The 15,347-nt window shown below is 40.2% G+C and overlaps 1 protein-coding gene and 1 non-coding gene across 2 annotated transcripts in view; both read right to left on the bottom strand.

Moving 5' to 3' along the window:
- PITPNB (phosphatidylinositol transfer protein beta) overlaps positions 1 to 14,835 on the bottom strand; it is a 61,865-nt gene extending 47,030 nt beyond the window's left edge. Inside the window, exons 1-3 of the mRNA XM_060120916.1 lie at positions 14,741 to 14,835; positions 10,050 to 10,080; positions 7,092 to 7,237 (exon numbers count right to left, since the gene is read on the bottom strand). Coding sequence (XP_059976899.1) covers positions 7,092 to 7,237; positions 10,050 to 10,080; positions 14,741 to 14,760 — 197 coding nt within the window. The 5' untranslated portion in view covers positions 14,761 to 14,835. The remainder of the gene's footprint in view (positions 1 to 7,091; positions 7,238 to 10,049; positions 10,081 to 14,740) is intronic.
- On the bottom strand, positions 3,097 to 3,215 carry LOC132504568 (small nucleolar RNA U109). The gene has a single exon (XR_009534956.1). It is a non-coding gene; the product is annotated as a small nucleolar RNA U109 (small nucleolar RNA).
- Positions 14,836 to 15,347: the final 512 nt, after the last annotated feature.

Raw genomic sequence — 15,347 nt, 5'->3', positions numbered from 1 at the left:
ATAATGGTGTACAAACAGGGACAATTCTTACCCAGAGCTCACCTTCCAGGGAGGGAAACAGAAAACAGGCCAGCAAACAACAAATGACAATGAAAATTACCTTTCCTGAAGGCTATGAGTTTTAAGGAACATAGCAGTGGGCAAGTGAGTACCTGCGGCAAGGGTACTCAGAAAGGCCTCCCTGAGGAAGTGACACTACAGTGGCGACTGGAGGGTGCAGAGGGCCAGCTACATGAAGAGACAGCGAACACCAGAGCAGGCAGAGGGACCAGCATGACCAAAGGTCCTAAGATAGCAAAAGATCTGGTCTGCTTGGGCTGCTCGGGAGGCCTCCAGCATGGTGAGACTGTAGTGAACAAAGAACAGAGGAATACAAGACAAGGATGATGAGGTGGGCAGGGTGCAGACAGATCACATGGGGCTCCTCTCACAGGCCTAAGAGTTTGGATTTTATTCTTTGTATGATGGGAAGCTACTGAAGGCTCTAAGGAGGGGAATGACACAATGTGATTTAAGTTTTAATATCATTCTGGCTTTGTGTGGAAAATTAAATGGAGTGGGTAAGAATGGACGGCAGGAAAAGTTAACTAAAAATGGATTAAAGAGCTAAATGAAAGAGCTGAACGTATAAAATTCTTAGAAAAAAACATAAATTGAATGTCAAAATTAGAAGCTTTTTAAGCCTCAAAGGATATAAGAAAATGAAAAAGACAACTCACAAATGGGGGAAAAATACTGCAAATCATGTATCTGATAGGAGACTAGTATCCGGAATATATGAAGAACTCTTACAATAAAAAGCCAACCCAGTTTAAAAATGGGTAAAAGATTTGAACAGATATTTCTCCAAGGATCTACAAATGATCAACAAGCATATGAGAAGATTCTCAGCAGGGAAATGCAAATCAAAACTACAATGAGATACTACCTCACGCCCATTACTATGGCCGCCATTAAAAAAAAAATTCCAAAAATAACAAGTGTTGGCAGTGACGTGGAGAAAATGGAGCTTTCATACACTGTTGTTGGGAATGTAAGATGGTACAATCACTTCGGAAAAGTCTGGCACTTCTTCAAAAAGTGAGGAGTTACCGTATGTAATTCCAATTGTAGGTACATGTACATGTGTATGTACATACCCAAGAGAAATGAAAACATATGTTCACAGAGAAACTTGTAGACAAATGTTTATAGCAGCATTATTTATAACAGTCAAAAGAATGAACAGCAAGAGATGAATGCAGGGAGGCAACCGGAGAAGTCTGAGAGACATGGAGCTTGCATTAACGCAGTGGTGCTAGAGATGGAAGAAAGGGAGAGATATAAAGGGAAAAAAATTAAAAACTGACTTAAAATTCCCCAATTTGTGGGAAAGGAATAAAATCGCCAGACACAAACTGAATAACTTCTGGAAGGTATAACAAGACTCTAAAATTCAAGAGAATTATAAAAAACAAAAGGAGAAAGAAGTATTTTTCACAGAACAAAAGGAAAGTAGGAATGAGAAATGAAATATACCATAAAGAAGAAACTACATTGGAAAATGTCTGACATTCTTCTGAAATAGGATCACTCCTGATGTAGAAAACTTTGAACTATTCAAATCTTAAGACTCAGGCCTATATACAGAGAAAAAAATTATGTGTTGACAGCTAATTCTCGACTAAAGAACGAATTACTCTACTTGGCTGATATTTATTAATTTCTTACTTACTATATTTACTCAGTGATGCTCATATCTCTGTGAAACATCATATGTAATCAACCTTTGCATTCTCAGATGATTTAAACTTCTCATTTTTAAACACGAACATAACTTAAGTTCCTGGCAAATGACTCTTGTTGCTTACAAAAATGAGCTCTTAACTTGAACCACATGAAACTTTTAAACAATGATTTTCAATAAAACCTCTGCTTCGACCTTTGAGGAACGAGGCCATTTTGGAGCTGATAAAGCTTTATGAATTCTCCATCATCCAGGACTGAATGAAGTTGACTAGATTATAATGCTTATGGGGAATAAAAAACAGTAATGCTGATTTTCCCCAAGAAGGAAGAGAAAACAATAGCAAAAGGATTGGTCAGTGTGTCTGTATGAGGTCTCAGGACAGCTGCAAGTTTTTCTCTGAAATACCATCTTAAAAGCTGCACCACATTTCCTTGACCAGCTTCAAAATTCTTCAACCAATAAATTCTGTCTCACCTCCCCACCATCCAATATTAAGTGTATATTAAACAACCTTAGGAAACGTCCTCAAACTTTTTTGGCAAATGGGGTATACAACAAGACAAATATGTATGCATACAGAAATACCTGATTAGGTGTCAAATGGAGAAGTGACAAAAAGTGATGGTGTTTAAGGAAGAAGGATCAATATGAATGAAAGTAGTCAAGGAATGCACGGGACAGATCTGAGCTGTGCTCAGGAAACCAAGCAGGTTATGAGCAACCTGACAGGGGCGGAACAGGTCACTTCTCGAGGACAATAAAGAGATGGGCTTGCTTAGAGCCAAGGGTTTTTACTTTGGACAGAGTTATAACAATTGGAGATACATGGGTAATCTTGAGTAAGTACCTTGTTAAGTTCAACTTTATTTTGGATAAAGACTGGCGACTTTAAAGACTTAGGAGAAAATGGGATGTGGTGAAATCCATGGTCTTGGAAGAAATTTCTCTGTAAACTCTTTTGGACTTCACTTTAGGAAATGGAAAATTTCCTCCCACAGGGCTCAGCAGTAAAGAGAGCGATAAAGAGGAGCCACAACGCCTCCTGGGTTCCTGGGCTATCTCTGCTACCAAACAGCAGTGACATATCAGCCAGCTACTGAAATCTTAGTTACTGGACCTAGTTTCCTCACTAGCAAAGGTTGACATGGGGAATGAATGAGCTCCCACCTAGAGCACTTACAGTGACCAGTACACAGGAAGTACTAGATCCTCTGCTTAGAATCACAATGGGTGAACACTCACTATAAGTTATCAAAGGAAATGGAAAGAATATCATCCCATAAGAGGACTATTACCTGAGACTCAGGGAAACCAGACATTTGAAATGTCCCTTGCGATGATCACTAAATTTTGTATTTATTTTATTTTTATGTAGGAAAAATATACTACTCAACCTCTACTGTAAGGCTGGTAGCCCTGAGAACTCCTTCTTTAACGTAGCATGTTATGGATGTATTAAATTTTGAATTTTTTAATACTTCACCAACATTGTTTCTCAATCTTCTGGCTGAGATTAAGTGTGTATATCTTACCATGAAGTGTTTTTTGCTGAAATGGGAAAGCATACTAACCAGGGAATTCAGAGACCTCGATAGCACTTGGTAAAGCAGACCTCAGAATTCAAGTGTCCCAAATGTAAAGTAAGGTGCTGGCAGCCTCAGCCAACCAACTTACCCAGCAAGGTTTGCCAAGTCTGCAAGGCTGTCTATCAATGCTATACAGTGACAGTGCACAGAGCACTATAGGTTTCCCAATGGAATAAGTCCTGGAAAAGGGAACATATATTTCTGGACACAAATTTAACTTCCTCAGGGAGAGAGAGCTCTAAAACTCTCTAGGGACTGTGGGTATGTCTTCAGCATGCTGAATGGATGCCCTTGCAGGACACTGAAGTCTGATGGGGCTGTACTGCCATCCCTGGGCCATGCCTGTGGTCTTTCCTCCACAGGAAGGCCTGAGCACTTGCTGCTAAACGATTCTTTACCCTTCCATAACAGTTATCCTGGGGCTACTGTGCCTTCAGTATGACACTGATGACTTTGAGCGTGGACATCTGATTGCCCTTGCTCCATGACCTCCCCTACGGGACCACAGCGACAGTGGGTCCCTGTTTTGTCTTTATTAACAGACAGCTTTTTTATTGTTTTTCATTACCACCAGAGTGGCTATTATCTGCCACACTGCCTGAGATCCATTACTGCCACCTTCTTTCCTTCTTCCCTTTCCTGTCTCATGCCTCTCCACGCTTCCATCCAGAACTGCCATCTCAGTGTGACAAGGCCAGCCTTCTATGAGCATCAAATAGTCCTCACCATCCGATCAGACCCCATCTCGCCCTTCTCATGGGACACCTGTGCTCATCAGTGCAGGCCCTTGAGACTGTGACTTGTGACCAAAAGAGCATGGGATTAGAAATCACAGAATCCAGGCTCAGTCTCCATCCCACCACTTACTACCTGTGTGACTTCGAGTAAATATGAAACTTAGTGCCTTCTTATGTATAATGTGTATACTGCCCATGTCTCAGGACTGCAATGAGGATTAAAGGAGTGCATGAAAGGGTGAAACCAAAGGGTACTGTGGAATGATTTCAGCTCCTTCTAGGAATGAAGCAGCAGCTCCAGAAGCCAGACTGTGCTGGGAGGGTGGCCTCCACAGCCAAGGTTTTCCTTTATTTAATTGCCTGAAAGGAATTCCGAACCTCATCCCAATAATCCCTCCATAATAATAATATCTCTTGCACTAATCATATTTATACAGCCCTCTTGAACTTAACAGATCCATTATGTATGGCTGGAGTGTCACCTAAATCGGATATTTCAAAATTAATATTTATCATTCTTTACTTTCTCATTAAACAAAAATACAGAAGAGTAAAATAAATTTAAATCACCCATAACTCCACCACCAAGGGAAAAACATTCTTAACATTTTAATGAATCTCTTTCTAGGCATTTTTCTGATTAACTTTTAAAATTATATACAACATATTATTTATGTACAAATTTAGCAACTGGTCTTTTCCATGTAATAATATATCAAACATTTTCTCAATATTCCAACTCTTAGTTTTCAAACGAAGGATATTTTGAATCTATTTCAAGTGTATATGGACATCACAGACCAACAGAAAATTTTACATATCAAACTTTTTGGTTTATTTTAGATGCTCCAGAGAGTTGAATGTTTATAATAAAGGGAGTTTTTATATATTGGTAAAATTCAATTAATGAGTAAATATAAAATGCTAGAAAAGTAAGCTGAGTAAGCTGAGTAAACATAAGTAAATTCAATACTATAAATATTATAGGTTATACCATCTAGAATGCTAAAATTCTCTCAAATGGCACATTTTTAGATATGCTTAAGGTGCTAACAAATTAACAGAAACCATGAATAACACAGTCTTTATGGATAACTGATTAATCAAAGTTATTGCCTTCATTCAAACCTGCATCAGAAACAAAGAAATGCTGTGTTCTAAGCGAAAATAAAAGTAAAATTTAAGGTTCTACAAAATGATGACCCACTTTATATTCATGTGTCATTATAAATGAAGCAATAGCCTCAAACAGAGAAAATACGAAAAATACTAATAATCACAACTTATCTGCAATTTTAAAAACCTCTATAAAACCCTGGCATTAATCAACATGAAGAGAAGAAAGCCAAGAGCAGAGCAGATTCCCTCTTCCTTTGATAAACTGGGGACACTACTGACAAAAAAAGACGCTTAAAAACCATTACTGATCTTCCACCCTTGGATAAATATTGCTATGCATTTTCTATTTTAAAATATTTATGCCAAAGACAGAGATTAGACTGCCAAATTTAGGAGAATGTGCAAAAGAACCTCTGCAAACAAAAGAGATAAAAACAATGAACAAAGGATTTGAAGGGTCAAGTCACACAGGAAATTCAAAAGGCCAAATTAATATGAAAAGACATTCAACTTCACTAATAAAGAAATGCAAATTTAAACAAGGGGCTATTTTTTTGTGTATCAAATTGGCAAAAATTAAAAAGATAGAAAAATATGGGAAAACAAATGTTCTCAAACTCTTGGAAGGCAATCTGGCAATAATATCAAAATTTTAAAGGAGCATGGACTTCCAGCAATCCTACTGTAATGAATTTCTCCTAGAGAAATAGTAACCTAAGGCATAAAGACTTAAAGAAATACTACCTGTAACAGACAAAAAGAAAAATACCTAAAACACCTAAATCAACCTACCATTCAGAGAATGGTTAAGTAAACTATGCTTATGTCCACACCAAAAAATTTTACTCAGCTTTAAAAAGAATGGAAAGGGCATTAAATAATAACAACATGAAAGGATGCTCATGATATATCACTGCATGAAAATTAATGCAAAGTGCATAACCATATGTATGGTATGATCCCATTTGCTGTGGGAAACAATAAATGATACAAGTGACATATTTCTATGTTTTTTATTAATTAATTAATTTATTTTTGGCTGTGTTGGGTTTCTTCGTTTCTGTGCGAGGGCTTTCTCTAGTTGTGGCAAGCGGGGGCCACTCTTCATTGCGGTGCGCGGGCCTCTCACTATCACGGCCTCTCTTGTTGCAGAGCACAGGCTCCAGACGCACAGGCTCAGTAGTTGTGGCTCACGGGCCTAGTTGCTCCGCAGCCTGTGGGATCTTCCCAGACCAGGGCTTGAACCCGTGTCCCCTGCATTGGCAGGCAGATTCTCAACCACTGCGCCACCAGGGAAGCCCTCTATGTTTTTTAAAAACTTATTTGAATACGTATAGAAAATGATCTGTAAGGATAAACTCTAGGCTGTTTCTAGTTTCTCTCTGGAGTTATGGGTGTGTGATGATGTGAGATGGGGACTAAGTTTTTAATTTATAATCTTCTGTTTGAATTTTTTAATAAGCAGACAGATCACTGTATAATTTAAAAATAACTAATAAAGGGCTTCCCTGGTGGCACAGTGGTTGAGAGTCCGCCTGCCGATGCAGGGGACACGGGTTCGTGCCCCAGTCCAGGAAGATCCCACATGCCGTGGAGTGGCTGGGCCCGTGAGCCATGGCCGCTGAGCCTGCGCGTCCGAAGCCTGTGCTCCGCAACGAGAGAGGCCACAACAGTGAGAGGCCCGCGTACCGCAAAAAAAAAACTAATAAAGGGGGAGAAACACTCTCAAAAAATTAAAATGCAACATATTAGCACAATGAAAAAAAAATTCTTTGGGGGGGGTCACATTACAATTTTTTAAAGCACCTCAGCACATCTACTAGTGAGTTAGGTAGTTACATACTGAATAAGTAGGCTGGGTAGTCAAAGCGTGATTGTTTAATATGATGACTAAGCACCAAATGTGAACACCCTGCTTACCTCTTCAGGTGATAAATTTTGTGTGTATACTGTCCCTTTTCTCCATCCTTTTCATAAGGTTCATTCTTTAAGACTTCAATTCCTTCTCCACCACCAGTCTCATTCTTACTGGCTTCTGCAACAGAGTAAAGCTGCCCAACCTGATACTGAAATATCAAAGAGTACAGAATTTCAGTAAGTCAGCATAAATGCAGGAACTTCCTGTGCTAAAATCTTATTGTAGATATAGAAAAGCACATCCAAACCATTTAGCACATGTGTTCTATATGAAAACATGACTCAAATCAGAAATCAATATGTTTAGAGAGACAAACACCAGATGATCATACAGCTTCAAGAAACTATAATATTTTACAAGATTTCCATTATTTAAGAAAACTGTTGGTTACAAATATTCTGGTGCTTTAACATATACTATCCACTTATCAAGACATCTTGACACTTGTTTCAGTTTTTTGAATAATAAATATACATTTGTATTTTCCAAAGCATTTTCATATCTATTATACCTCATTTAGTTTCACAAACTTCTAAAGAAGGTATGGAAGGAACATAATTGTTACTTCGCCAAATAAGAAAGCAGAGCAATCAGAATACCGTTCTCAATAATGAGGAGGAATATACAGTGTAACAATAAAAGCCTGCAAGTACAAAGAACCATTACAGTCTAAATTTTAGTACACCTCTGGGGTGTTCTTTTCCATGCTTATGTATATGACATGGCTGATTTGGCCCTTGCCCACCTAAACACAAACAGTACTGGGTATCCAGGGTCAGAACAGTTAATTGTGAAGTTCTCTAGTAAACAGAAACTGTTTTTAAAGTATTTATAAATATCCAAGTATTACCATAAAAGGCAAGAAATTGCTGATAGTGGTTTCTATTTCATTTTAAAGTGAATGAGAATTCTCAGTGGACTTCACCCATACCTGTAGGTGGGCAGTATTGTTCTATGCCAATCTGGAGTTTCTAACAGTTCCAACAAATGATAAAAAGCAAAGTTCTTGTGTTCTAATTTGTTCTAGTGACTCAATCATGGCATTATCTCCAGTCTCTACAAATTTGGCTAAATTTCTTCCTTCCAATGAAGACAGCCTTGAAGAAAGGTTTTTTTCTTTTTTAAGCATATTTTCAAAGAAAAGATACCTCTCAAAAGTAATAATTCAAAACTAACATTTTATTTGAGGAATAAAAAAACAGGGGTGGTTGTAAGCTTAGTAAATATTCATATCTAAAAAGCCCATGGGAGTATGATGCTATCTTGCAGGTTAATTTACACACACACACACACACACACACACACACACACACACACACACACACACACACACTCTCTCTCTCTCTCAATTTGGAAAGATTTCTTAAACGCATCAAAAAAGTTTTTGTAGAGATTTTAGACTGCAGAAAGGGCTTTTTTCTTTTGGTTTTCATGATACAACACCAGGGTTAGTCCAGTAATACTACAATCCTTACGTCCTTCAAAATATACTTCTCAACACTGTGATATTTTGAAAACATGATTAAAATGTCTCTAAGCCAGAGGGTAAATTTGATCTTGGTCAGGAACAGAGTAACAAAAACTTACACAGGAAGGACAACAGTATCCAAAAATATGCTATTAATGGACTGATATTTTGCCACATGCTACTAGGCTCTCATTCTCATTTTTAAGGATAACTTAAAGACAAGAGGCATGTTTTATTAAGTCCAAATATAACAAAAAGCTGAGATTATTCTGGGTGACAATACTAAGACTCAGAAACTAGCTGAAACCAAAAGAAAAATTTAACAGAAACAAATGTCAATTTCCACATTCAAGTTCAAACAATTGTACAAGTAAAGAACAGGGGTGCCTGGCTTGTCTCCAGTGTTCTAATTCACTTTAATACAGAAACCTCAGGCACTACTGAGGTACATGCGGCTATGTTCAAGTCTACATGAAACAGTGACACACAGCTACTCCTTTTAAGTTCCTGCATTTTATTTTTTTTCTGTCTGCCTTCTGTCAGCTGTCACGTCTTAGGTTATCAGTTTGTTTTGTCCCACTTCCAATTCACTGCTTCTAATCGAGTGTCAGCTCTAGGAAAACCAGATAACCTAAGAGTGCAAGCTGTGCGCAAGTTACAGAAGGACCCAAAGGCCTTTATGGGTTTTCCTACACGTATCTTGATTTCTCAGAAGCTGTCTCTGCTTTTATCCTCATTCCTGGCTATACTACAGAGAGCTACAACTGCAGGACATGCAAGTTCTGAATAGGTGATGCATTTCTGTACCGTGCAGATCAAGGGAGACAATGATCTCTCACGGTTCTGTGGTCAGACTGTGTTGGGAACACTTTTTCAGTTGGGAGCAACAACTACAGCACGTGCAGTGAGCGGTGAGACGAGCTTGTGAGTAAGTCTGGAGATCACATTATATTAGGCCAAATGAATGTGCTGGGAATGTTTAACCTTGTGACCTCACGCAGAAAAGATGGAACAAAAGGGCCAGGAGGAGGAGAGAGAATTGTCCAAAAAATACCCTGAAAGGTCACCATGTGCAAGACAGAACAGGCTTACTTCTCTTTGCTCACGTGGAAGGAACTGTAAACAACAGGCAAACTTTATAGGAAAGCAGATTTTGGTTTAAAGTAATGACAAATGTTTAAAATATTTAACAGTAAAGTAGGCTGCTTCTCCAAGCAGCAAGTGACTTAACCCTAAAGTGCCTAAGTTGAGGCTGGAACCTTCTTTCTCTGGGATACTGTAGATAGAACTCCTGCACCAGACAGGAAGTTAATCTACATTCTGAGATCCTTCCAAAACAAGGCAGTGTTAACAGAAATTCATTTACAATTAATTATCTCTAACACATCATAATTCACTCTGTCACATAAACTGCAAAGTAAAGGTAAATGAATACAATGAAAATATGTCTTTAGATTAGCGTACCAAAATAAACTATGTAAGCAAGACTTACCTCCTGAACTGAACATGGCAAAACCACACGGCTAAAAAGACAAAAGAATAACAAATATGTTAAACATGAAATAGTTGGCTTTAAAACACAGATCTCCACGATTAAAGAGGTTTCGTTTTAAATCCAATGATAGCTTAGTACAAGATGTTGTTTATGGAAGAGGGTCTTTGCAATGACTACAGCTCTAAATAAGAGTTTTTAAATGGGGGAAATAAAACTACCCATTCCTGGCTCTCAACAATCACTTGCATTTAGCATCCTCATTATACCAGGACCCCAAAAACGCAGTTGTAGAAATTCTTGTGAGGAGTAAAGGAACAAGAGAAAACTCATCACTGAACATTGCAGGGTACAGGATATATTATTTGTAGACTGCCTGGTCAGGTTGTCCTTGTGAAACTTTAAGTATGGTTTCATTCTCCATCTATGTATTATGCATTTTGTTTTTATGATACTTTCTCCCAGAATACATGTCTTGAATCTCACGAATGAATGCCTCCAAAAATTGTTCCCCACTACCCAATTATTCCTCAATTTTATTAGAAAAACAAGTAAAAGGTCCTTTAGACTTAGTAAGAAAAAACTTTACCATGGAAAATACATTGAACTTTATAAATATAACCCCTTTTCAATATAAGGTTTCTGTGTTTGATCTTGTCCAAGAGTTTGTTACTGTACATACAAAAGGACCAGTATAGAGGCATAATGCTCCTAAAGATGAATTCGAAAAAAGAATTCTATGATGTATTATTTTATATATCAGGATATTGCATTTTATCTCCAGATTTTTATAGGGAAGTACCCTCACACTTATTTCCACAATAAGCTCTGAAAACCAAGGCCATCCCTGAATATCAAATGTCTCATGATAATAGCTGGTGTCCAAGATAGCAACTTTTTCTTTTTTGGCCTGGTCATTCTTAGACTTTTCCCTCCTAACCATCAAGCTACCATAGCAGTGCCATTTAAAATCTTATTTAACTCTTTCTACTATGAGGAGAGAAAAAAAATATCATGGCATTCACCTCAATTTTCATTTTACAGAAAATTCCCAGTAGTTTTCCTCATTCCAACTTCTCTTCAGCTCACTTTTCACCTGTTTCTCTCTCCTTAGTCTCCTCAAACGATGCTTGAAAGCCCACATCACCTTAATCTCCAACACGTGTAAAACACGTCTCCTGTTACTCCCTCCTCCTTGACTACTGGGGGGTCACTCATCACTCTGTCTTTCTGATAATGGTCATCTAAAGACAACGAACATTCTCAAAGTCACAATGGTTACTAATTTTTATTCTCATCAAGAATAAACTTGTTATACAAAATCCTTCCAAACCTAATCATTTTAGCTGTCTCCTCAGGGTACACACTAACTTGCTCACTGTCTCAGTAACAGAAAATGAACTAGGGCGGAGGCAGGGGGAAGACTATGATACAGGCTGGGAGCATATTTTGGGAGATACAGACAAAGATACAGTTTGGGAGCATATTATCAGGGTCTGGAATACAATGGTAAGAAAGCTATTAAATTTATTAGACAACAAGGAATCCTGGAAGGTTGTTCCAAAAGGTAAGTGACATAACTACAGCTAACCTGAAGGCGTCATCTGTAGGTAGGTAAAAACATTGAGAAGCAGGAAGGTGAGAAAAAGCCATCTTTTGGGAGGCAGGGCAAGGATGTACAAAGGTCCAAATGAGGATGCTGGGATGCAGAGGAAATGGAAGGAAAGAACAGAAAGGAAACAGTTAAAGACTTCCCTAAAGTTTCACAAAACCAAATAATCACTGCTGAGTAATTTTAACAACTACTCACTAGTAGGAAGATCCCTATTTTTATATACTAACACTTTCAGGGAAACTTACTTCACAAAATGAAAATGACTGATAAAGACATTATGAATGAATGATGAGTCAAGTAACTTCTTCAAGATTTGCTTAAGAAAAAGTAAAAGAGAAAAGAAACAGGCTTTTATTTTGTATTATTATTCTAAAAGCAGTATTCAACTTTTAGAGCAATTTGAAATTTTTCAAACTTCTCTGAAAATCCTTCTAAAATAATTTTCCAGATCGAACTACAAATAGTTCTTTAAAACCAGGACTTTTACACTAATGGCAATTTCATCTATTGCTTAAGCAACAACCTGAAGGGAACTCCCCAACCTGAGAAAGTTATTTCTAACCTTTTAATTCATGTCAAAAATAGATGGCATTTTTTAAGACAGCAAACATTTGCCAAAGTATATTACAGTTTACCAACATCTGCACATAGGAATGACCTATTCATTGCTCCTGACCAAAAACAATTTTAGAAAGTTGACGTGTGAGTAGGAAGAATCATTTTTTTTGTTAAAAAACACTGAGTTCTTACAGTGTGCTAGACTAGATGCTGTGCGGTACCGGGAATACTTAAATAAAATAAGAAACAGCCTCTGACCTCAAAAAGTCTAGGAGGAAAATGGGAATTCCCTAGCGGCCCAGTGGTTAGGACTCCATGCTTTTACTGCCAAGGGACCAGGTTCAATTCCTGGTTGGGGAACTAAGATCCCACAAGCCACGCCTCAGCCAAAAAAAAAAAAAAAAACTCTAGGAGGAAAAAAAAAGTCTAGGGGAGACATACATGAGGAGTGAACATTAAGAAATGTAATTGTATAACTCCTCCAGAAAAAGTATTACACCTTGAACACATTTCAACACTTGTTACCTCGGCACATTAAAATTTTTATAAAGAAAGTAATGATTCACAAAAAGCACAGCATGCAAATTCCCAATGAGAATTTCTTTCCATGATTTAGCCTGATACTATTCACATAACTGTCAAAGGGATCTACTGAACACTTAATTCACATTTTAGGAGGGAGGAAATAACTAAGAAAAATGACTAGATCTATGACCTAAAATCAGTTCTGCAATGCACTTGCTATGTGACTTGGGCCAAGTCAATTTCCTCCTGTCTTATTTCCTCCAGAAGTCTTAATATCTGCCACTTATCAGTTACAAAAACTTCAGAGTAATAAATGAGATAACACTTGCATGATACATTGTACAAACGACTTGGAAGAAAAATTTTTATAAATCCAAAGTTCAATACTATAAATAAGCTTTAACTGAAAATGTGTCTTTTCTCAGGATCCCTGTCACTGAATAAAGTTATAATTTTTCATTAATTTATTTAACAAATATTTATTGAACACTTACTATGTGCTGGAGACTATTCTATGAGCTGAGGATGTGAGAGTGAGCAAAACAGACAGATTCGTGGAGTTTACATGCAATGAGAACACATCTAGTAAAATAAAAAAAATAATCATTGTGCTGCATGTTAGTGGTGATAACTGCTATGGAGAACAATAAAGCAGGGAAGGCAAACACCAAATGGGGGGGGTGCAATTAGATCTTCAGAGAGGGATTCCCTAAGGTGATATTTAAGCAAAGACCCGAAAGGAGGTGAGTTAGTGAGATGAGGGAAGAGCTCTTCATGCAGAGGGAACAGCAAGCAGAAAGGCCCCGAACTGAACTTTTCCTGGAGTAGTGGAGGAACAGCAAGAAAACTTGTGAGCTTGGAAGGAACAAGGGAAGGGACGTAACTGAAATCACAGCACAAAAGTGTTAAGACCTCCTAGGCTATAGTAAAGGCATTGGCTTTTATTCTCAGTGAGATAAGGAGTCTGAAGGATTTTAAGCAAAGAAGCGACAGGAGTGACTTTTTAAAAGAAGTTTGAGAACTAACACTAAAAATAAGCTGTCCGGAGTTAGCTAAATTAAGCCAAGAATTTTAAGAGTTTAAAATCAAAAGAGCATTTGAAAAACCCAAGAACGGGCCACACTCGAAATCCCTAGTTGCCCAAGGGATGCTGACAACACGAACCAGCTGTGACAGCTGAACATTCCCTACCAACCAGATTTCCTGTGATATTCACAATCCCTGCCGGTAGGAAATGCCATAATTTTTCAACAAAACCACTTCGCCGGTCTGATGCACCTGGAAACCCTTTTATCTGACCAACCACATGTTAACGCCTCATCTAAACCCCGGGAAGTACACGGAGCCCAGAGTGTCACCCCATCTTAAAGATGTAGAAACTGAGACTCAGAGCAGAAAGATGGCTCTCCCGTGAAGGGAGAGCTTCACTGCCCAGTGAAGAGCATGTTTTCCGGACTCCCGACTCCAGCATGAACTTCAGGGCACCTACGTCCCACCTCCAGCCCCGACACCAGGGCTACCTTTACCTGGCAAGCCCACCTCCCGCGGGTTACAGACAGGCTCCACCCCGGACGAAAACCCACAGACCCATCGCGTCTCCCCCACCCTTGGGCTTCGGCTGGGTCCCACCCGAGAGCCTGGGGATGGGCCCAGGTTCAGACTAGGGTGAGGGGATTAGGGAGAGAAGGCGGGTCCCAGCGGAAACTCCCGGCCGCGCCTTCCTGAGCCACGCGCTGCAACTGAGACCCTGCCGCCTCCGCCCCTGGGTGGGGAGAGGGCAGCACTGTTACCACGACAACGCCAGGGGGGCCTGGGGGCGCGCCGCGGAGGGGCCTAGAGCGGGCCGGGGGCGCGGGCCGGGGGAGGGGGTGCGCGCAGGGAGCGGCCGGCCCGAGGCTCGCTCCTTCTTAGGAATATTCCGCCACTTCTCAATCAATGATTCTCCCACCACAGCCGTCCCGGAACCTCGCTCACGCCCACCGATTCTACTCACAATTCTTTAATCAGCACCATCTTCCCGGAACCCCTTCACAGCTGCCGCCACTACCTCTACCACCGCCGCCACCGCCGCTACCGCCTCTCACGGCGCCTGCGCGGCCCCGCCCCCTGCCTCCCGGGCCGCTGCGGCGCCTGCGCGTCCACACCCTTCCGCCACAACCCGTCACGTCAGCGCGCGAGAGGAGCTGCTTGGCCCCGCCCCAGTTCCGCGCCCCGCCCTGGGCGCGCGAGGTTTCTACTGCGGCTGTGCGGCTCAGCGCGCGATAAGCGCGCGCTCGGTTGTCTCGCGTCGGCGATTCCGACCTTCAGTCAAGTTGTCTCGAGGTGGCTGTGCAGCCTACGCTCTCTGGTGAGTTTTCCAGTCGGTTCCCTCGAAGTCGTTTTCTGGTGACCAGAGCTAAACTTTCTCTCACTGCTCTTGAGAAGGAGGCCCGCCTTCTTCACACACCCCTCACTTCAGAAGTCCGTGTTAAAGACGAGACGGGTCGGAGAGGGGTTGGACGGGTGGGCGGCTCGCGCGCCGGTTCCACGAGCCCAGAACCAAGCCGCGTACAGCTGTGGCTGCACGAGTTCCCAACGCCCACACCCCCTGCCCCCGAATC

This window comes from Lagenorhynchus albirostris, chromosome 14, assembly GCF_949774975.1.
Source record: "Lagenorhynchus albirostris chromosome 14, mLagAlb1.1, whole genome shotgun sequence".
NCBI lineage: Eukaryota > Metazoa > Chordata > Mammalia > Artiodactyla > Delphinidae > Lagenorhynchus > Lagenorhynchus albirostris.
Note: the sequence above shows the minus strand (reverse complement) of the source record. Positions and strands in the feature narration are given on the sequence as shown.